The 23,001-nt window shown below is 33.9% G+C and overlaps 1 protein-coding gene across 1 annotated transcript; it reads left to right on the forward strand.

Annotated features, from left to right (window-relative positions):
• The first annotated feature begins 21,381 nt into the window (after window positions 1-21,381).
• On the forward strand, window positions 21,382-22,587 carry LOC149557381 (serrate RNA effector molecule-like). The gene has a single exon (XM_089830261.1). It carries the CDS (start codon window positions 21,382-21,384, stop codon window positions 22,585-22,587), a length of 1,206 nt encoding a protein of 401 aa, XP_089686387.1.
• The last annotated feature ends 414 nt before the right edge of the window (window positions 22,588-23,001 follow it).

The raw sequence follows: 23,001 nt of genomic DNA on the forward strand, positions 1-23,001 counted from the left end.
AACAACCTAGTAACCTCTTCACCTTTTCAAATACCCTTTACTAATTTCTTGAAACCCTATGAATCTCAATCCTTCAACCCTTAACTAGTGTACATTTCTATGGCTGACCCTACATGCTTCTAGGCCTAATTAGCCCTCCATTTACAAATCAACCCTATCAAGGGTATATACTCTGATAACTTTCAATAGTCCTTAGTTATGAATCAAAACAAAGGATTTTATCATCCTTTGGGCCATGGAACCTCTGGTTACAACCTAGCACACCATTCTTCTCCAATTCAAGCTTTTAACTAGGGCTTTCTCACAAATAACCCTACACTCACTTTTGGGATGCAAACTTTGATTTCTTTTCTTGATACATTCGCTACTCCCTCGACTACTACTCTTGTTTCTTATAAAGACCTTACTTTTCTAGAATTTTTCCCATCTAACTCACTCATAAAACTAAACCAAAGACCCCTTGGTCACCAACTGTCCCTCATAACTGTCACATGACAGTAACAAACACTTTTTCAACAACACTCATTATTTGTTTTGTTATCCTTCATGACAAGGACTTATAAAACCTTGTTTTTCATTTCTAGGGACTTCTAAAAGACTTTTAAAACAACCTTCACACCCCTATAATCTCAACTAACCCATTCAAGCCTTATTTGGCTTATGTTGCCAACATTGGCAATTTACAAGATCTTGCACTTTTAGTGCATTTTACACCAGTTAGAGCCTTATTACATTATGTAAACAATATTATTCATTGTCATCAACCTATAACTCTTCCTAGGAGACTCTAGGACTTCAAATGACTTCACAATGACCCCTTACATCACATTGCCTGTTCTTGGTAATACATTACAATTTGACAACTTTATGAAATTCCTTACATTTTGATGGCTTCAATAGCCATAATCCATCATCAAATTACTTGACATGTCTTCATTAGGCATTGATTTCCCTTGGTACCTTCATGGTCTCCTTCATGACTCCTAGTGTACCTTATAGGTTCATGTGTCTGTTGGGTGCCCCTGCACCATTGTACCAGTTCGCTAGATGTGCTTCCTACATCAGCCTTGTTTTTATCTTCAACAATTACATCTCAAGTAGTAGTTGTTAATATTTTTTGTGAATCATTATCCAATTAAGCATCGATGATGTTAACTCCCCGAGCCTACTGAGAACTTTGTTCTGGCATTGGTGCATCAAAAATATTAACTACAGATGCCTGCTGAGAATTTTGATCCAAGTTCGTGGACGTTTGATTTAAATTTTCTATCATTTCTTTAGAGGGCAAGACAAATTGCAGCTGTCCCTATCTAACTATTTCATTTCTTCAATATGCCCTATGGATGAGCATTTCATTTCTTCAATATGCCCTATCGATGTCCCTATCTAACTATATATCTTTTAATTGCATATAATAACTAATTTATGTGCTTTTTCATGACTATGTTTGACTCATATAATTGTGATCTCTCTAGCACTATGATGTCATTTAATATGTCTTGCTAAAGCTTGTAAATTTTGTTCCTTTTTCCGTGTCATGTAATATGTCTTGCCTTGTAGCTTGTATGTTTTGAAATTGCTGTTAGGCCTTGTAGCTTTTATAATTTGATTGTTGGAGAGCTTCTATAGCTAAGCAAGAAGGTCGTTGCATGAGTTATAGCCGCGCGCTTGGGTAGGAAAATTGTATATATTTTTTAACTAATGCATATTTTAACTAGACTTTTAGCTTTATATGTTTTGAAATTTCTTTTACTGGCTTAATGTTGTAAGGTCTCTTGAAATAAGACCTTCAGGCAATTGGTCAAAGTTTTACAAATAATCTAATCCACAAATTTGCCTAGAGCAATTGACTGAATGTTATACAAGGTGATTGGGTTAAATGTCTTAGGAATAAAGTCAAAGAAAGTATTTTTAAAATATTAAAGTATTTAGCGAGGTCTAAGAAGATTTGTGTACTTTCAACAATTTTGTTTAGTTTATGAAAGTTTTAGACCAAAGTTTTTATAGCCCAATTTTTGCTTCCTGCGAAGAACAATCATGTCAGATAATATAAGTGAAGAACAAAATAGGGAGACAATCTAACTTGAAAAGAAAAGGTGATGGAAAATGTTATTGTCCTTGCAAAATTTTTAAGGGCTTAAACCATAGAAGACTACTAATAAAATAGTTAAGAGACATTGTAGGGATAATGGTCACATTGAAGGGGGGCATGACTATCATCCACTGGTAAGTTGTTCATTATATCATTTTAACAATTTATATACATATGAAATCACTTGATGATTAGTTGATGATCATGGTTTATTTATGTTAATCAATTTTATATAGGTTGATCTCCCCAAGGAAGTACATGATATGAACCACAACAATCTGAAGAATATGGTTATGAAGTGGAGGAACATGGAGGTGCGAATATCCAAGGTGAAGATAATGATCCCATGGAAGATGACAATCATGTGCCAAAAAACACAATTGAAGATGATGGTATAAAAATCAACATATTTAATAATCCAATTATTTCATTATCTTGTAGGTCTTCAAACAAAGGGAAAATTTGCATGTCTAGTTTGGGGTCCAAAGATGAAATCTCCTCATTCAAAAAGTTTAGGAAAGTAGGTGTTTGATGAGTGTAGACACTTCCTCCACAAGAATCATAAGTATCAAAGTATGAAAAAACATCTTTTCAATGGGAAAGAAGAGACTACATCAAAGCCATGAAGAATGATACCTCACCTATGGAAGTTGGAATATAATAGAATTAATCTTTGAGGTAATGTCATTCCACCTAATGGTTTATGTTTGTAATTTATATATTTCTATTGTGATTTTTGTTTACTAATTGTGTAATTGATGATCGTGAAGTTCATCAAGGCAGTACTGACAACCTTCCAAAGGGACTAAAAAGCTATCCCAAACAATTTAGCAATTTTCCCTACTACGAGCACTTACAAATTGTGCATTTGTTTGATACTATGCATATTGGAAAGAATATAATAGAGACATTGTGGAAAATATTGGATGGAAGGCATGACAAAGAAAAAATTGTCAAATTTTTTAATGACATTCATTAATCCAATCATGCATTGAAGAATTTCATTCACTCAAATAGCAACAAAGATTAGATTAATATAAGTGCCCTTCCTTGGTTATTATCAGAGCAAAAAAGTGATGCCATAAAAGAAGTCATACAAAAAATTTGATTTCCCACAGGATTTGCTACGAACATAAACAATCTCATATAAAAAAAAAGTGAATTTGGGCTAGGGCTCAAAATGCATGATTGGCATACTTTCATCAAGGTAAGTATGTTCTTCTGTATTTACAATATATTGATAAACTCCGTGTATTTTTCTTTATGTTATGTTAGAAAATAATGAAATGATTGGTTTATAATTACTGCAGTACATGCTTCCTCTATCTCTCCCAGAGCCCTTCAACAATAACATCAAACAAGTGATATATGATCTTGGAAAATACATGAGGTAAGCAGTAATATCTGTTCAATTTGTTGTATATATTTATTATATTCATGATTTGTTTTTCTTGCTATGTAATCTATTATATATTATTTTGTAAAGTCTCATATCTATATATTTTTTGTGACATAAATCTCTTAATGTAAGTGGTTGTCATCTAAAGAAATCCATAAAGAAGATATAAACTATTGGAAGAGAAGAATTCCTCATTTACTGTGTGAAACGCAAAAGTGTCTACCTCCAACTTTTTTTAATGCACAGGAACACTACCTCATACACCTAGTTGAGGAGATTGAATTGTGTAGACATGTACACACTAGGTCAATGTGGATGATTGAGAGGCACTTGAAATATTTGAAGGCTTTGGTTCAACAAAGAGCACATCTTGAGGGTTCTATGGTAGAGAGATATATGGTATACTAGACTATGGTGTACATTATTGAATATCTTCCTAAGTTTGCATCAAATATCCATGTAGATCGCATTTGGGATCTCAAGCTTTTTAAAAAATTAGAAGGGGAGTACTTGATGGGGAAAGGTAAATTGAGGAAAGTGAGAGGTAATAAATTATAAGATGTGATTGTAATAAATTATTTCTTAATCTTCAAAATAAATCGGTTGTAAGTTGTCTATTTTTTTTTGAACAGGTGCTTGAGAGTGGGATGTACTACATTTGTATATTGCAAACAATCTTGATTGGATGACAGTATAGACTGAATGATGTCAACATTCTGGTTGGACATTAACATGGGAAGGTGTATGTTCATTGGTTAAAGAAGCTCATCGTAATGGAGATTCCAATGTTACGCAAAGGGAAATAGATTTAGCACATGGTTTAAGAGATTTCCAAGTACGTACAAATTTATTAATCACCCATATGTTTATCAACTCATGATACAATAATTTTGACATGTTTCACATATTATTGCAGGTTAAACACCACAAGGCTATGTTCTGTAATGGTCAAAAATTTTGCGTCAAAGTGTTGGATGACATGAAGAAAACTTGTGATTCAGGAATAACTGCAGTCTTTCAAGTGACTAATATTTCATCTAGAAATGACTTACATCCTCAAGAGTCTAAAAATTGATACTATGGCATTTTGGATGATATACTTGAGTGTGACTTTAGTTCCTTCAAATTAGTACTCTTCGTTGTCAAATGGTATAGGCTACAACTTAATCCAAATGATCCTAATAGAACTGTTATTGAACATGATAATAGATTTGCAATGGTTAATACAAGGTCATTTGAGCCAGTTGGGGATGAGCCCTATGTTCTTCCAAGCCAATGTGAGCAAGTATTTTACTTAGAGGTTCCACATAAACCGGGTTGGTCATTTGTTGTTAGACATGAACCAAGAGGAAGGCCAATAAAGTATAATGCGATGGAAGAAGAAGATATTGAAGAAGTAGAAGATGATGTAGATGCTGCTACTGATGATGATGATGAAGATGATGTTGATGTTGATGATGATGATGTTGATGATGATGGTGTTGATGATGATGACAATGATGACAACGATGACAACGATGATGATGGCGAGGATGATGATGATGACGACGACGATGATAATGATGAGGATGATGATGATGATGATGATGATGATGATGATGATGACAAGGATGATGATGATGAAATTTAGAGGTATGCCATCAATCCTTAATCTATTTAATATTCATTTCTTGATAGAAATATATTTTTCTTATATGGTTACATAGTTTATTCATTATCTATTTAAAAGTTACAAGTTTCAACTACAAGTGGAATACTACTAATCTAAATTAACTATTAATCTAAATTGATTAAATAAAATTATTTAAAAAACATATTGGTGAGTAAATGTACTGAGCCTTATTTTCTTTCAGGTCAAAAGCATTTGTAAGTGTTTAGTTTAGAAAAGGGAATTCATTAAATATCTATAAAAGGGAGTTGTACCTAGAATAAAATTCATAGGGAAAACATAATATAAGTGCTTAGCCTTTCACTAGGCCTACTTCCCTAGTAGGCATATAATGTGAGCCTGATTTAAGTGTTATCTTGTGTACCTTTTAATGTTTTTAATTTTTATGTGATGCTTATGATGGATATGATTATGATTATGATGTAATTATGCTCACAATAATTGAATTACATTTGCAGGAAACTGAACCCCTTTCAGGAGCATCCCACATAGTCTCATGGATCGACAAGTATAAGTCAATACTCCTTATAGACAGTCTATTTAATACACTTATCAATATTAAGATTGATGTCTTCTAAGATCTCTCTCATTTGAAGGTACCAACCAATAGGTATTTTTTAGAACTGTCTTCCTCGACTGAGGGAAATATAGGAATAGAAGAGGAAAGTGAGACATGTAGTTTATCTAGAATAGGGAGATTAACTAGAGGTGAAAGGACTAGAATGAAATTCAATAAATGCATGAAATTTTTCCTTTCTCAAGGGGGATCATGTTCTTATGATGATGAGATGGAAGGTGACATCAAGGTGCCCTTGAGGTACCAACATCTACAGAAACATTGGGTACCCAAGGAGCTTCCTCCAATAAACATTGATTTTTGTGTTAACGAGAGGATATATCACATAACACCATCATCATTACATGGTTTGGGCCTATTTTCTATGGACAACATATAGGTGTCTTACAACAAAGTTTCTAAATTGATGGAGTATGTTGGACCATGTTACAATTACAAAAGTTGGATGCATATTGTTCAATATAAAAAAGTATGCGTAGGTATGCCCTCTTGAAAAATTATTTACAACAGCAAGACAATAATTAAAGTAAAAGTGTGGCTATATACATTGATGGAAGGCCAAACGCAACAGGGAATATTGCGGATTTAATAAATAGTACATGACCTAGGTCAACTATAAAGCAATCCAATTGCATATTTGAGGCACGCGAGGGAAATCGTGTATTCATCTGTGTGATAAAATCAATACGTGCAGGAGAAGAGCTTCTTATTGATTACAATTTAAACTGCAAAAATACAAATGAGGCTACTATCATGGGGGTGGTACATACTATTAAACGAACTTCTAATCAATGACTCCAACATACCATTTAGTCAATAAATTTTTGGCTAACATTTTTATACTTGATCTTTGACATAGGGGCACAATATGGAGCAACCACCCAAAGGGGATGTCGGTAATTTTCCTGGCTCATCTACACATGAGCAAGTAAAACTCATTGTAATTGTGCAAACTAGATAGAAGCAAAATGTTATTTTTTTAATGTTGTTTTCTTCATTATTTTGGAGTAATTTTGATAATACTAATACTATTGTTGTCACAGAGGGCCAGTGGTCAGAGGGAGGGAAAGGAACCTGCAGTCCCTTAGTAGCCCCCCTTCAAGGAGGGCCCTTTCTATATTGATTTAGCAGAGACCGATGACCTGATCGGTTCAATTAAAAAGGTGCTAAAGAAAATTGGCAGAGAAATTATACGTTTGGCAACCATAAAGCCTACTACTTAGGAAATAAAAGACAGGGGATCTGAATTGTTGCACACCTCTAAAACCTTAAAAGTAAGTATTAATGAAATTTTTAATCATAACAAGAGTTCAATAATGGTTTTTATGTTATAATCTTCTATGACATTAATTAAAATATGGATGCATTGTCTTTACAGAGTTTTTTGCGTGATTTCGAGCCCCATAACCATGATGAGGGTGTTGCAGGTGGTTCAAGTAGATCGCATGTTCCATTCCCCACTTGTGTTTTCCACTGAATATATATAGGAATGATCATAATCATTGACAATACATGCTCGAACAATCCTTTTTTTTAATGCTATAACAATCTTGTCCATGTTAGTCCACGTGTTCTATATTTATGCATGCTCTAACAATTTTATTCTTCAGCTTTAGATCAATTGTAGCCTATGATGACGCTGCCTCCATCCAAGACAACCAAAAATCTCTTTCCGACTGCTGAGTCGACAACACGTAGCTTACAAGCATCAACTGTTGCATCATCTACTGGTACACAAATCCCTCTTTTTCTCTCTTTTGTTATGTGTTTAAGTGTTATGTGTTTACGATGTAGATTGTAATGACCCCCCTTTGGTATTCACTCAATGTTTAAACTTTTTCACAATTTTATGATTCCAAATCATAAGAAATTGACTCCATTCATAGCTTGGATATACAAGGTTATGTTATAGGTCAAACTTCAATTAGCTGTCTTTAGTTATGAAAGATTGTAATATTGAAGATCATCTTCTCTTATAGTCTATTATCACAATTATATTTTGATGCAAAGTCTAATGGCTCAAAAACTTTTAAATAAAGCCTCTCAGATGGTTTCAAGTAGTATTTAGTCATTCCAACCCTTAGATCATCATATTCACCATGTGGTGCCTTGCAAATGCACCTTCACTGTTTGGTTCAATAGTCACCCTACCATTCCTTTCTTTGTTCACTGTCACCTGCATCTAAATCATGTTAAAGTCATCATATTTAAAAGTCTTAGTACCTCTCCCACAAGTTACATTTTAATCATAGAAAGTGGGAGAGGCACATTTTCCCAAATTACTTCAAAATAGTAATAGATTGTCATGTTTCCTGTGATAGCAGAGATCTAAAAAGTATTTTTGCTTGAGAATAACTTACAAAACCCTTGCACAAAGTTTACTAAACATGAAAATCTCTTCAAGAAGAAAATTAGTAACTTTTGAATGGCAAGAACCTTATTGAGTTACCAGTCTCAATCTTTCAAACTAGAAAACTGTCCCTGTGACAGTGAAGTGCAAAATTCTTTTATTTATATCTTTTCTTCATACACACACCCCTTTTATCGACTACAATACTTGTGTCTTATAAAGACCTTGCTTTTTGAGCCTTTTTCCCATCTAACTGACTCATCAAACTGAACAAAGACTCCTTGGATGCCAACTGCCCTTCATAACTATCTTATGATAGCAACAAATAGTTTTTTTTTAACAAATTTTTAACATCAATTATCATTTGTTCTTTTATACTTCATGAAAAAGACTTATGAAACTTATGAAACTTTTTGCAATAGGAGCTGTAGCATCATTTCCTGGATGTTCCTATGTTCCTAGTATGGAAATGGTGAAGGATGTCCTATTGATCATCAACGACAATGAAGGCATTCCATTAAAAGTAGCCAAAGTTCCATGTACTTTAAAGTTATTATTATTCTATAGTGATATAATAGTAATTTAGTTTTTTATCACTCTTTATTCACTAATGACCCCATGATTGTTTTGTAGGGAATGATGTTTTTTGGAAAAAAACTTGGTGATGAGTGTTTGCGAATATTCCATCCCACCCTGTGTACCTGGTGGAACATCATATTCTAACTAAAACCCCAAACCACTATTTTGATTTCATATCATTGCTAGAATAGTTTTCCTCTTCATCCATTTCTTGAACTATATTAAAGGTAGCTTCACTTCATTTATGAGTCTAACATGTTTTTTTTTACTTAAAAGGTGGAATAACCAAGACAAACCATTGAAGGATGATCCTATAGAGAGCATGACCCAACTCTTTGGACCTCATGCATTCGAGAGAAACAAGCTCCTTGGAAAAGTTGGCTCATGTTTGAAGTATATTAGGGACCAGTATAGAAAAGGTTTACAGGATAACCCTAGGTATGAGCATCTGCCCCAATGTTCCTAAGGCTGAGTGGCAAGCTTTGATTTTGGATGGAAAGTATAAAGCTAACAAGAAAAATAATATTACACTAGTAGAGAGTACAACAAGGTATGTGATACTATTGAGAATATAACTATGTATTAATTAACCTCTATATTTATACTATCTATCATATTTCAAACTTTTCATAGATTGCTTGACACATCAAAGGCAACAAAGGCAAGACTAGAAAAGCACGGGACACACAAGCTCGACTCTGGTGGTTTTTTGAAACTTCAAGCATGAGTTGTAAGTATTAGTAAATGAAAAATTGTATCAAATTTTTTTTATATTGTGATGGGAAATGATAGGATAGACTAGCTTGTCTATGCTCTTGATCCTCAACTTTTTCAACTTTTGTATTTCCTTTTGATATTTTAACTACCCTCCATTGGTTGATGAAACAATGCAAGTAAAATTCACCATACCACACAAAAATGCAGGGCTTAGAGTTCAACAGATGCCTCATAGAAGAGGATAAGAGAATTGGCTTCCAACAAGGCTATAGAGCCATGGCTGAACGACTACGAGCTGAAATTAGTGTGGAAGGTTCTAATAATGATGCATCTGAGCCACAGGTAAATAAGCTAAATGAAATTTATTTCAAACTGAATACTTTACCAATTAGTCTATTTGATGTTAAGTTCCAATATAAAGTGAGTATATCTATTTTAAGCAAGCACTGATAACAATGCGTAGGATGTTGGAATGCAGCCTGACAATCCTTCTACACAATCTGCGGATGCTAAAGGTTCACATGATGTGCATCCCAATGGTGGAGGTATACATTTTCTATTAAAGAATTTATATGTAATTGCAATGGGTGTTTGGATTAATGTAACATTTTGTATAGTAGCTATAGAGGATCGAGTGGTCGATGTTCATGAGCGTGTTGACGTTGAGTCCAGACAAAATGATGTGGTTAGATCAGGTAAAGAGCACCATAGTTATGTTATTTAAAATAATTAAATACTTGTAACAATTATAATAAATTATTTTTAATTTAACTCTTTTATTTGTTATTGCAGAGGACCCCCCTTTGCAACAACATAGGAATTTGAGATCATCAAGAATAGAGAACTAAACAACTGATGAGGGGGTAATTGATGATGACACTGATGCTCCTCTTAGAGCTTACATAGAAAAAAGAAATAGAAAGAAAAAAAAAAAATGATTGTCATCTACATACCTTAATTGATAATGACTGAATTTTATGTCTCAATGAATTTAATTATGTGCTAATGAATGTTCATGAATTGTGTGTTAATGCAGAATATTGATGAATGTTGCATGTTAACGAATCTAATGTGTTAATGAATGTTATCATGTGATATTGATTAATGTTACATTTTAGTAATGGTTGAAAGAATGAATGAATGTTAGATGTTAATGGGGAATGTAGAGTGATGTTAGGGGGAGGGGGGTGGGGCCAAATGAGTTTCCACCTTCACGTGGTTGGCCCTGTTTAGTAGAGAATATTAAACTATTCTCAAAACAAAGTGAAGCTCAATAAGATACTAAATATTTCTCTATTTTGTCATATGTTTAGACTGTTGTCCTATGCATCTAAGGCTTAATGCTTTGAACTATCATGAAGCTCTAAACTTGTAGCTTTTTTATTGCATCCTTGGATCTCAGCATTGTCTTGGGACTGTGTTATCACCAATGATACGATTATATAATTAACTAGGGAAACCCTTGATCAGCACTGTCTTGGGACTGTGTTATTTGAATATGCTGCTGCTTGGAAGAGGTTATTTTAAGCAAAGGGAATTAGGATTTAATCATATTAGATAGATTTCCTGACAAATATATCTAACTCTTGGGCTTTAAATCAATTGTATCCATGAGTTCATGGTCAAATACAAAGATTACCTCCAAGTTTCAAATCTTCCCACCCATACTCTCTGAATTTTATATCAAATGGGCCCTTTGTCAGTTCACTAAGAACAATTGCTGCTTGTGCCAAGAGAGTCCAAGATATTACAATATGGAACTGTTTCCCATAATTTTTGCTAAATTGAAACACTGTAAACTCCAGCTAGGTTCATGGAGAACATTATAATGTTACTGCACACCTATTTTCTTAAATATGTACCCTACTTGTAGAACGCCTTGAAATAGGAAAAACCCAATTTTCTAAGCTAAAAGGCCCATGTATGCTTATACACAGCTAAACAAATAGACATATATTATGAGAACGGGATTGGCGCATGAGAGTTTAGATAATAAACATCTTGTGTTTATTTTTACGTGGTAGAATTATGAATTACCATTAGACAAAGAATCTACAAATTGTTCAACTTTTATAAGTACAAATATTATATTCATATTCATTGTTAAGATTTAATAAATAACAATTTTTTGGTCATGAGACAACCAACTTTGGTGTTGGATACTTGCATTTCAACATATTACATGCTTCAGAGAGAATAAAACAAATATAGAAGAATAATGAACTGTGGTGGATGATTGAATAGAGTCCAATTTCTTGGAGAGTTTAGAGTGATAGATTAAAAGTCAAATTATAATGACTAAATGTTGAAGTTTAGATTATGTTGCACTGGGTCCCATACCCAGACCGAGTCCAATTCATATAGTTTGTAGGCCTTCCTTGGGTCTGTAATAGATGTATCTAGAATAATTTGGTTAGGACACCCTTGCCCTTGCCATATCAAGGCTGAAGCTAGATCCCCACAACCGATCTTGGAAATAAAATAGTATGAAAAAGTTACAAAAAAAAGAATAAAATACTGATATATATATACCTTTAGGCGTTTTATATAATTATTGAGTGTTGGAAGTAGTTTGACCACTAATGATTTCTTTTTTATATACATATGCCATAAGTGTTAAACCTTTATAACTTTTGATTTAATATTTGGCATTGAATTATTGATTGTGTTTCATGGTTAATTTAGCTTGTTTTGTGCAAAATGTGGCTGTTTCTAATTTTTATTTATTTATAATGTACTTTTAGCATGATTGCTGAAATGTTACATAGCTAGCTATTAATGACAACTATATTTTGATTCACTTTTTGTTAGGGGAATGCCAGAATGCAAACTTGGACTCAATGAGAGGGTGCTACTAGAAGCTCAAGGCAAAGCGTCAAAGGGTAAAGCGATTGATTTGGATGACATCAAGTTTCATCAGTATGAAATCAAGCTCATTTTCTTATTCAATTCCTTAAACTATCAATTTTATCTTATATTAAAGTGCTTGCAAATTCCTTGATGTTGTACTTGGTCTTTTTTTCCCTTGAAAAGGCATATGCTAATTTCTATTTCTTCTATTAGGTGTGTTCGTCTTGCTCATTTTGAAAATGATAGAACTATATCCTTCATACCTCCTGATGGGACTTTTGATCTTATGAACTATAGACTTAGCACATAGGTTTGTTCATATATTCAAGAGAATGCAATTTTTGTCAAATCTTTGAAGTTTTGTTATGAAGGATATCCTTCTAAAGAAGGTTTCACATCATATCATAGGTTTCATATTGATGATTCTAGTTGATGAACTGGTAAAGTAGAGATCCTAGTTGATCAATACTTTCTTCTTATTAAAGGAAATTGCTCCCTATTAAGAGGGATCCTAGACACACCTAAAACTCCAACCTTGGTGTCATCCTAATTGGATAGAAGAGATCATAAACATAGTTTGGAGGAAAACAACAGCAGATGAAGATGTACTATTGATTTTATGAACAGACTGATCAAGTTACATTTAATATTATCATATTTTTGTCCATATGATCTAAATGAATAGTTTCCATCAACTGACTCATTCCAACAATACTAAAGCCCTAACCAAACCTCCAACCACGTGCCATAGAAAAATTCCAGATGGCATTCAAAAATCAGAAGCAATCCGCATGTACAAGTGTCTCTAATATCTTCCAAAAGTGATGTTTCTTTCAAAAAGTGCCTTTGAAATTTCTTTAATTGCTTTCTCAAACTCTTAGTATCCTCATACCTTGCAGGATGAATATGAAATAACAACTAATATCCTGTTGCTGCAAATATGTCTCCAACTGTCAATACTTCTAGTTATAGGAGCATCGACGGTCTTAGAAGAATACGACAGTGCTAATAACACTGATGTCTGGGAGATATCTAAGACTTAGTCTAGAATCACACACAACATACCAATACAAGAGAATACGCTAGAATTTTCAATGCAATCTGGGGTGTTATCTCTGGTATTTGTTATGTGTATGTAGGTTTGAGTAGTCACTGAACTCTTCTATATTACACTGAACTCTCCACATGATTATGTACTATTTGAATCTTCTCTTCTAGCAATAATAGGTGATGGGGACACAACCCAAGAATAGAATGGAACCAACAGAAAGGGAATATTATATTAACTGAGAAGATAAGCTAGTACAAACAGTGCAGAGAAAATAAACTTCAAAACATGCCCTACAAGCTTACAATAGCATAAATCTGGAGAATATTTCTCCTTTTAGCACCTCCTCTCAAGCTCCAATCCGAACTGCCTTTTACAATGCCAAAAATCTCCTTAAATAGACCCCGGAGGGTTAAGGACTAGGATTACATTCTAGAAAGTGCTAGTAGGCATCCACCGACAAAATAGAAGGTTCCAGAAGCTGCGTTAGAAGTCGGTGCAAATCTAGAAGAATCCAAAAATTGTAGCCGAAGTTTTGGGAGGCATAACTTTTGAACCGTAGCTCCGATTGACGAACCGTTTACATTTTCGAAAAGCTCTCAAAGCGCTCTATAGCCCTATGGACGAGCTTCACTCATCCCCAATTCTTTGACACTTTTTTAGGTCATTTAATGCCCCAAACCTAACTTTGAAGCATTCTTAGGAGGTCTCCAAAACCCGAAAAACTACAATAACATTCAAACCGTGGGGCCTATTGACCTGATTCTTTTTCTGGAATGCTCTAAATTGTGATTACATTCATCTGGCCAATTCACACCTTCTAGTTTACCGAAATGATGGTCCAAATACATGATCCTATTTTTTCAAGATTTTCAAACGCACTGATAGTTGAACTATGAGAGTTGGAACCTTTATTTGAGCCAAATGGGTATCTAAAAATGTAAAGAAATGAAACAGAAACTAAGTCTAAGTACATTTTTTTTGGGTGACACAGGATTGCCCTTATACCTCTGGATGCTCCTGCATCAATAGGAATAACACTCCTGATATACTTTTGATTTGCAAACTTACTTTTAATTAGCAACACTATGGAGAAGTAATACCACAAACTGGACCATGAAGGACAATTGTCTTACCATAGCCAAATATTTTTGAGGGCTAGTTAATTGTTACCCTAGTTGTTGAGGGTGGGCTCATGTTGTCCAATGTTCAAACTTTGATATTAGTTCTAAGTCTATGCTTAGAATAAGGGGCACCAAAGAAGATTAAAAGAATTATGAAGATAGGACTGTTTGATTTCAACTTCAAACCTTGGCAAATCAACTACGTTATCTTGTAGGCATCATGGCTATCTATATGGTTGAGAATAAATATCTGTTGATATTATAAAACCTTAAAGAAATAATCAAAGAAATATCAAAAAAATTTCAATTTATTGGGATTTAGAATTTCATAAAACATCCATGATGATATTCTTTATAGTGGAGATAGGAAGGATGCAAAATTTGGATGCTCTTGTATGAATTAGGAAAGATGTAAAATATGGACATTCGTATATGAGTTTGTGATTCTCTTCATCTTTAAATTTTAAATCTTGTGTGAGTGTGGAGTAACATGATACCAAATTACCATCCATTGCATGTCATAAGATCTTAGATATATTTGATTTTTAGGCTCGATGCTAGAACAAAGAAGTGTAAAAGTGCATAATGTCAAGATCTTGCAAATCTTATAGGACATATAGAAATACTTGAAGCTTATGTTACACTTTTGGCAATTGCATAGAATAGATTCTAGAACCATCAACCTTGATTATATTCAGCAAACAACTTAATCTCTTGCTCATATTTCCACCAACCCAAAGACTACTGGGTATGTACAGGTCTTGCATATGGTAAAGGCCATATGAGCGATCCTTCTGATGTTACTTTGGAGGTGAATTGATCATGACATTGCCTATCTATCTTTTTTTTATAGATTTAATGTTTATTGCCAATATACTATTTTCTTCTGTCAATTAATTTTGTTGACCTTATACTACTGTCATGCCGTATATATTGCCTTTATACTATTGTCACTGTCTTGATTTTGATGTCACGATGATGAATATTAGTTGAACTTATAGAAATTTTAGTGTGTCTCTCTATGTGTTGTCTTCTTCCAACAATAATTAGTGATTACAAACATATATTTTATGAATGATGTCGAGCAACGAGAATTGCTGATCTCAACTACACAAAATGGAAGTGCCAACCATTTGATTGTTAAAAACATCATGTGCTCAACAACCATTTTCTACCTAATTCAAAAGAATATACCTGTTTCTTGAGAGTAGAGATTGTTCACTAGAATAAGCAATGCCCTTCTGAATAATTTTGAGTCTAAACAAATTTTTAATAACCCTTGTTAGAAAATCACAATATTAATTCTCACTATGGAATGCATTCAATATGTTTTTGATCATGCTAACAACAGTGATCTATATTTAAAAATATATATTTGAAATCTGAGTCATCAACTCTGATCAATCTTTTATATAACAATACAGTAACCTGTCTCATAGCAATGTTCTATCTTTTATGAGTCTGCCATTATTTATTGAACTATCCTTTATAATAATAGAATGACCTATTATAGCTGGAAATCGTTGTATTCCATCACAAATATTAGGCACAGAAAGTAAATAGTTTGTAGGATTCAGCAAGCGATACTATAGGATTGTAACAGTTTTGTACAACACAAGGCTTCCTAACACCACTCAACCTCCTATCCTAAACTATTATTAAAATTTACAAAGTAGGTTGTGGTTTAGGTATTTCTTCTTTTGTATTGTATTCAAAGATCATGCTTTAGTATACAACTTCCTATTATCTCTAGTTCTTTGCTGCAGACCCATCATAAATGCTTTGTTAATTTTGATGCTTGTATTGTCATAGGGTTTATATAAATGGTTAATCAATTGTTTGTGGGGTGGTGATAAATATGTAATTCATGATTAAATTAAAATGACTATTTACCATAGTCATTCACAAATGACTGTAATATTCCTTTGATCATTTCATCCAATCTTTTTCTTTATGTTCCCAAATTATTTATTCCAATTTGATGCTCAATCTATTTAGTTGATTAAAATATATGGAAAGTTCATATGATGTCTATTGTAGAGTCTATTAATGTGTATGTTGAAAATAGTTGTTCATCGCTCTACAAATTGCTATCTATAGCTACTGCACATTTGATAACGTACTGACCTTAATACTATGAGGCCTATAAAAAGCATCTCTTTGCACATATATTTATCACTACATTAGACATAGCCACCCCTTTGCTGCAAGCATATAATTATAAATAAGAGATAATGGCCAGATCATTGTAGAAGGTACATTAGACTTTGCAAATAATGGTGCCTTCATCATAAGCAACCACATTTATATGTAAGACATTGATTGTTTGTGCAATCAATTAACTTATATTTGACAAAATTGAATATAGTAGATAATGTAATAATCATTTTGACATTGTCACCATAACCCTAAATCTACATTGCAGTAAGCATTGTTAAATAGGATAATTCTTTAAGATAATAAGTAAGATTCAACAAATATGATCATTTGATCATCATTCGACTCTAGGAAGGAATAAGCATTTATTGATTTCTCTATGGTGTTAGCCAATTATTTGGCGTACCTTCTTGTAGAAAATCCCATGTTTCCAATTCAATAGGAAAATATAAGATTTCATTAGTTGAATAGGTTGTTTTTCATAGGATGGCAAGATCGTTGCTATGATACCTCAAAGAACTGGTGTCAAAAATAACTCAAATCATTGATCCTGCCTAATAGCAGGAATGGTTTAGTGGAGGCTCAATGAAACACATGCAATGGGAATTCTTGGAAAGAAATATCTCTAATTAGAAGGCAACAATAGAGGTGCTCTTTGTGCCTTGAATTTTTTGACAAAACCTTATGAGTATGGGGCCACGATATGACTTGATGAGAAGATAAATGCTATACTTGCATGATTGGAACAAATAGTTGATGTGCAAGGCACTTAATATAGCACTTGTTGTGCCTTGAATTTCTTGAAAAAACCTTAAGAGTATGGGACCACAATATGATTTGATGAGAAGATAAACACTATACTTGCATGAATGGAACAAATAGTTGATGTGCAAGGCACTAAATATAGCACTTGTTGTATCAATGCCACCTAGAAGGGCATAAGGAAAAGGATTGTGTGTTGGTGAGAGCTTGAGTGATTAGTATTGGCCAACATCCTTCATTATTACAAAGTTCTACACTTGATTTTGGAAAACATAGAAATTCTTTGTGTGCCCTATTACTAAAGTTGAAGGGCACTACTATTAAAATATTGGCATGAGGTATGAGAATCCAAAGCATGGCACATGTACTTGTAGAGTTGCAAAGGAATTTCTTGATTCCAAAGGAAAGCAAATGATGAAATATAGTTTGCAATAACCAACACCACATTCATACTATCATTCATGCACCACTCGTTATGCACCTTACCAACTACATGCACAAGTACCATTTTGTGCGCCTAGATGGAAGGGACAACCAAGGCTACACGTTCACATTCCCCAAATTAAGAGAAAATGGCCAACATCCACATAAGTGTATTGATTTCCCTCTACATGTGTTTCATGACACTCAACATCAAATAAAGATTGCCCAGCCTTAATGCAAATATTTGTGTTGTGCAAGAAGGCCGCACAAATGATCCACGCCAAAAAGCAAAAGAAACGAAAAAGACATAGCTAGACAATCTTGTCCAAGTTGTCAAAGTAATTGGTGAATATGGCTTCAATGATGCACAAGATGACCCATGAGAAAAGAATAGTGCTAGCAGAGAAACATGGTTATGATATGAGTAGAAATTATACCCTCTGATATTACTGAATGGTGAAAGTTAGTTCATGATGTTGTGCATTTGTTCAAAAAAGAAAAAGAAGAGATTTATGCTAAAGTGTAGACTAGTAAAGGGAGAAATAAAAATCAAGTATGGTAGCATTCACCTATTACAATAAGGTGAAGTCCTTCCAAGTTTGGAATAGTTTGAACAAAGGGCTATTTTTAGTAGGTTAGCTTTAGCCAACTAAGTACTCAGAGAAGATGCAAATGGTTAATAGAGTTAGAGAGAGAGAAGCTGCTAGTGGATACCTAATGTAAGAATAGCTTCCTATTTTGTCCTTCAATTTTAGTTTTGTCTCATTGGCATTTCATCAAACAATTGGGGTGCAATGTCTAAATTGAAACTGAGTATCCACCAAAGAAATTACAAAATACAAATCCTTCGTATAGGATTTATGTCAAACACTTGCATAAAAATAGAAATCTGATATTTTAATTGTATTAGGAAAACATAAACCCAAATACTTAGCACCCAAGATAAACTTCACCAAAGTTACTGTGCTTTAAGCATCAACATTTTCACAAACACTTGTTTGATATACCTTATTGAAAATGTTTATAGATTGAACAGAGGCATTTCATTATACATTTTGCATACAATCTTCAAATGTAAGGAATCAATTTTAGCAAAAATGTCATTACTCAATGATTTAAGCAACATAAGTATGACATATTAAGGCTTGAGAAGGAGTGAGGCAAAGGGAGGCGACAAGGGAGGTGAAGCTTCTAGCTACGTCATTCTCAACTACCTCCAACATCAAACCAAATCAAGACTCTTAAACCCTAAGTAACTTCATTTGGACACATCTTATATTTGAGAAGGATGGTTTCGTATTAGTGCTCCTTCCATTATTTCATGATATATTATTATCATGCCATCCAATCGGCTATAGGACAAAGATGATTCCTAAACAATTGAATTAGCAATACGGTCAATTTGCTTTGCATTTGGACACTTGGTTTGAGGTTCATCTCATCGATTCTGATTCATCAAAGGATCTTTATCTGATTAGACCTCGATAGAAAAGATTGAGATTTCCTAAGCCCCAAGCCCAAATCATGTAGGCTTCACTCCACATATCATAAAGCTTGTATATAGAGTTGAGCATTCTCACACCATCCGAGAGTTGATGCAGGTGAAGCTTCCAGCTATGAGATGCCCAACTCTATATATGGGCTTTATGATATGTGGAGATTGAAGCCTGTACAATTTGGGCTTAGGGTTCGGGGAATCTCAATGTTTTCTATCAAGGTCTAATCAGATAAAGATCCTGTGACGAATGAGAATTGATGAGATGAACCTCAAACCAAGTGTCCTAATACAATGCAGATCGACCATATTGCTAATTTGATGGACATGAATAGAGCATAGATTAGAAAAGAATCTATATCTAAAGTAACAGCAATAAAGAATATAACAGAAATTAACTAGCATGCAAGTATTCTTCTATTAATGGCCATATAAATTTGTTAAGAACATGTAGCAATAATGGTCTTCCGAGCCCCTATTGTAAATCGCAGACTTATAATTACATAAAAAGTAGGCGCCAGAATTAAATTTAATAGCAATCCAATGGAACAAGTTGCATAAATTTTGTATTTCAAAATCTAACTGGTCCAAATGAACTGTAGATCAGAAAATAAGAATAATGCCAATGCTGAAATCTATCTGAGTACTTACGAGAGGAATTACCTTGTCTGATTAGGCTTACATGGTGATCTAAGAAATTGGTAATGATACATAAAATACTACAAGGTTTTCTTCCATTAAATTGATTGAATCATAAGTGCTTTAGCAATAGTATTATCTTTACATGTGTACTTTTCATTGACTAAAATACATATCTGTACACATTTGATCATGATTCCAGATGGACATGTGTTCTTCAGTTGTTGGGCTTGGTTGAAAAATTATTTTTGATGCACACAATTTGTTGTGCAATATTTTCTCTCTCAAAACACAATCACAAATTCTTGTCCAATGGAACATGTTCTACAGGGAGCACGCCAGATGGGTCCTGAACAAGTTTCCAATCAAATGTCTATAAAAACTTGACATGTACTAATATTTGACCTCAGGTGTTAATTCACTACATATACAAGAGCCAACTTCAGCTGAATGGTACATCACTGGCAGCTACTACTTTAAACAAAATATGATTACCAACTACTACTGAAATGCATCTACAAGCTATGATCCCTCATGAACTATGATTAGAATTAAATAGACAATATTCAAAGGCAGTGCTTGATCACAAGGAGATGTAGCCCTTCAAAATGAGACAATACTAGTGAAAGATGTAATGTTTCCTGCAATCAAAGATATAAAAAGAGAGATGGTTCATTTGAAGAGAGCATCAAGGAGAATTGAAGAATTAGAAATCCAACAAATTTTTCACATATAGCCCATCGGTTAATTTTTTTGAGATTTATATTTATTAAATCATTTATAGTATATTTGTTTGGTATGGCCTTTATATTTGCTTAATAAAATAATTAGAGATTACAAATCCTCAACATGGGGCATACCTACTGACTCCTATTCTACCATCTTCAATAATTTATATTACAGTTGATCAAAGTCCTATTCTTGATTTTCATACTATCTTTTATGAAAATAGAATTTCGTTAAATCAACAACAATTTTCTGACCTCATATCAACAACATCTAATTACATAGTAGCAAGGTTTTGCCCATGACTAACCATTTAGAGCCAAATGTAGCATTGCATTAATTCTAAAATAATAAAATGAACAAATGCCAAAATAAAATAGAATTTTGTTAAATCAACAACAACAATTTTCTTACCTCATTATGGACCACCAATCATCATCAGAGATTATTTTCTTTACACTTCTTCCCTCTAATGTATGGGACTCATCCAAATTCTAATTCTGACCTTTATTCTATCCCTAATCCTAACCTAATAATAACTCCTCGCCTAAGTATATTTTTCAATGAATTCCTATATCTAAGCATAATCCTACCTACTATGTAAAATGAACCCCTTAAACTAACCGTGATCTTGGTCTTAAACCCAACCCCAACCCTTAGATTAATCCTAATTCCTACCAACCCCAACTATTACCCTAAACCCTAACTATAATCCTATCCTAAATCCTAACCCTAATTGTAATAATAAACCCAACCCTAAACCCTAGAATATTAATGCATCGCCATGAATGCACCTCAAGAGATTACCACAGATCTTCTCATTCCCACTCTCCTCCCCGGAAACGGCACCACCATTACCGTAGCAGGCACAGATCCATATCATCTTCATATGAAAGGCGGTCACGGGATCGAACCCCAATAGAACCCCAGTCCAGAGAAACACATTGTTGCAGCAGAAGCCGAGACAGATACGGCAGGCATCTCCATCGCCATGAGTACGTTTCAAGGTCTACAAGAAATTGCCCTTCGGAGACAAGGAATCAACGCCCAATATTACGGTATGATCGATCATGTCCATTGTTACTTTACATTCATTTTATTGATGGCCTCGATATCAACATATTACCGGACGAAGCACACAGCAGGTACAAACCCTACCTGCACCAGCTCAAAAAGGGATTTTTCGCTGCTCACAAAGATGAGCAGAGGTTAAAAGATATGTACCATCCTTCCCACATAGAAACCGCCATTAACATAAGGAATGAATATGCAAATGCCCTGGCAGAAAACTTCTTCAGAGATCTTCAAAATGGTGCTTTGATGCTCTTGGAATGTAACCCACTTGGAAATGCTGTGACACATTTGGAGGACTTGAACCAGGCGCGCTGCCTCATTGCTAAGCTTGATGCAGAGAAGGGCATTCATGAAAACCTTCTGCTTTCCTCTGGGGAAGATGGGTATTTTGCCCAGTTTGTCCCTGTAAAAAACCGAGATGAGAGCAGTGGGACTCTTGGTGGGATAGAGCTTCTGAATGTGGTGATTACATATTTGTGGGATGTTCATGGAATCCATTACTATGGAATGACTGATATAGGCAACGATTTAGTTACTAGAGAGGAAATAAATCTGGCAGCTGCTAATGTTGAACAGAGTTTGGATTCAGTGTGGCAGAAGAGGTTGCAAGCCAGGGATCCTTCGCTTCTCTCTTTGGGAAAAGAAAAGATGGAAATGTTGGTTAACAGTAAATTGTGTGCCCACTTTACCGTAGTGGAAAAAGAGAGGAGAGATGGACATATTAAGATCAAGTATGTTTGTAAAGAGAATTCTTGTGGCAAATGCTGTAAATCATCTGGGAATATCATAGCCCATATACATGATGAACACAGTGGGGTTGTGGAATATTACAGGGCACAGGCAAGTGAGGAGATTTACTTTGAGAATTATATGAATGATCCCTTTGCACCATGTACTGTTAATTAATGGTGCATAGCCCCTTTGGTAGTCATTTCTTATCCTGTTAATTAATGGTAGATAGATCCTTACGGAAATTCCAAATTTGAAGTGATTGTTTTAGTATCTTCGAATGTTTCTAATTTTCTTTTTTTGGTTTTATCTTAAAAGTTTGTATTGTGTTTGATTTCTTGGAATGGTTAGGATAACATCTATATTTTATTAGTTTCACTCATTCATTCTTTTTGTTGGAAGATTGATCTCCTATTTATGATTTTAATTTCTAAATCTTAAATTTTCAAAATTTAAAATAGGTTGAAGTATAAAAATTAATCAACGATTACTCAAATGTAAACTGGAAAAAAGTGTGAAGTTTCAGAAATAGAAATAAAACAAATTTAGTGAGGTTTTAAAAATTAAAAGAAAATGAATTTAATGAAAATA

Source organism: Cupressus sempervirens, chromosome 5 (assembly GCF_028749045.1).
Source record: "Cupressus sempervirens isolate cs-2001-9-10 chromosome 5, ASM2874904v1, whole genome shotgun sequence".
NCBI classification, from domain to species: Eukaryota; Viridiplantae; Streptophyta; class Pinopsida; order Cupressales; family Cupressaceae; genus Cupressus; species Cupressus sempervirens.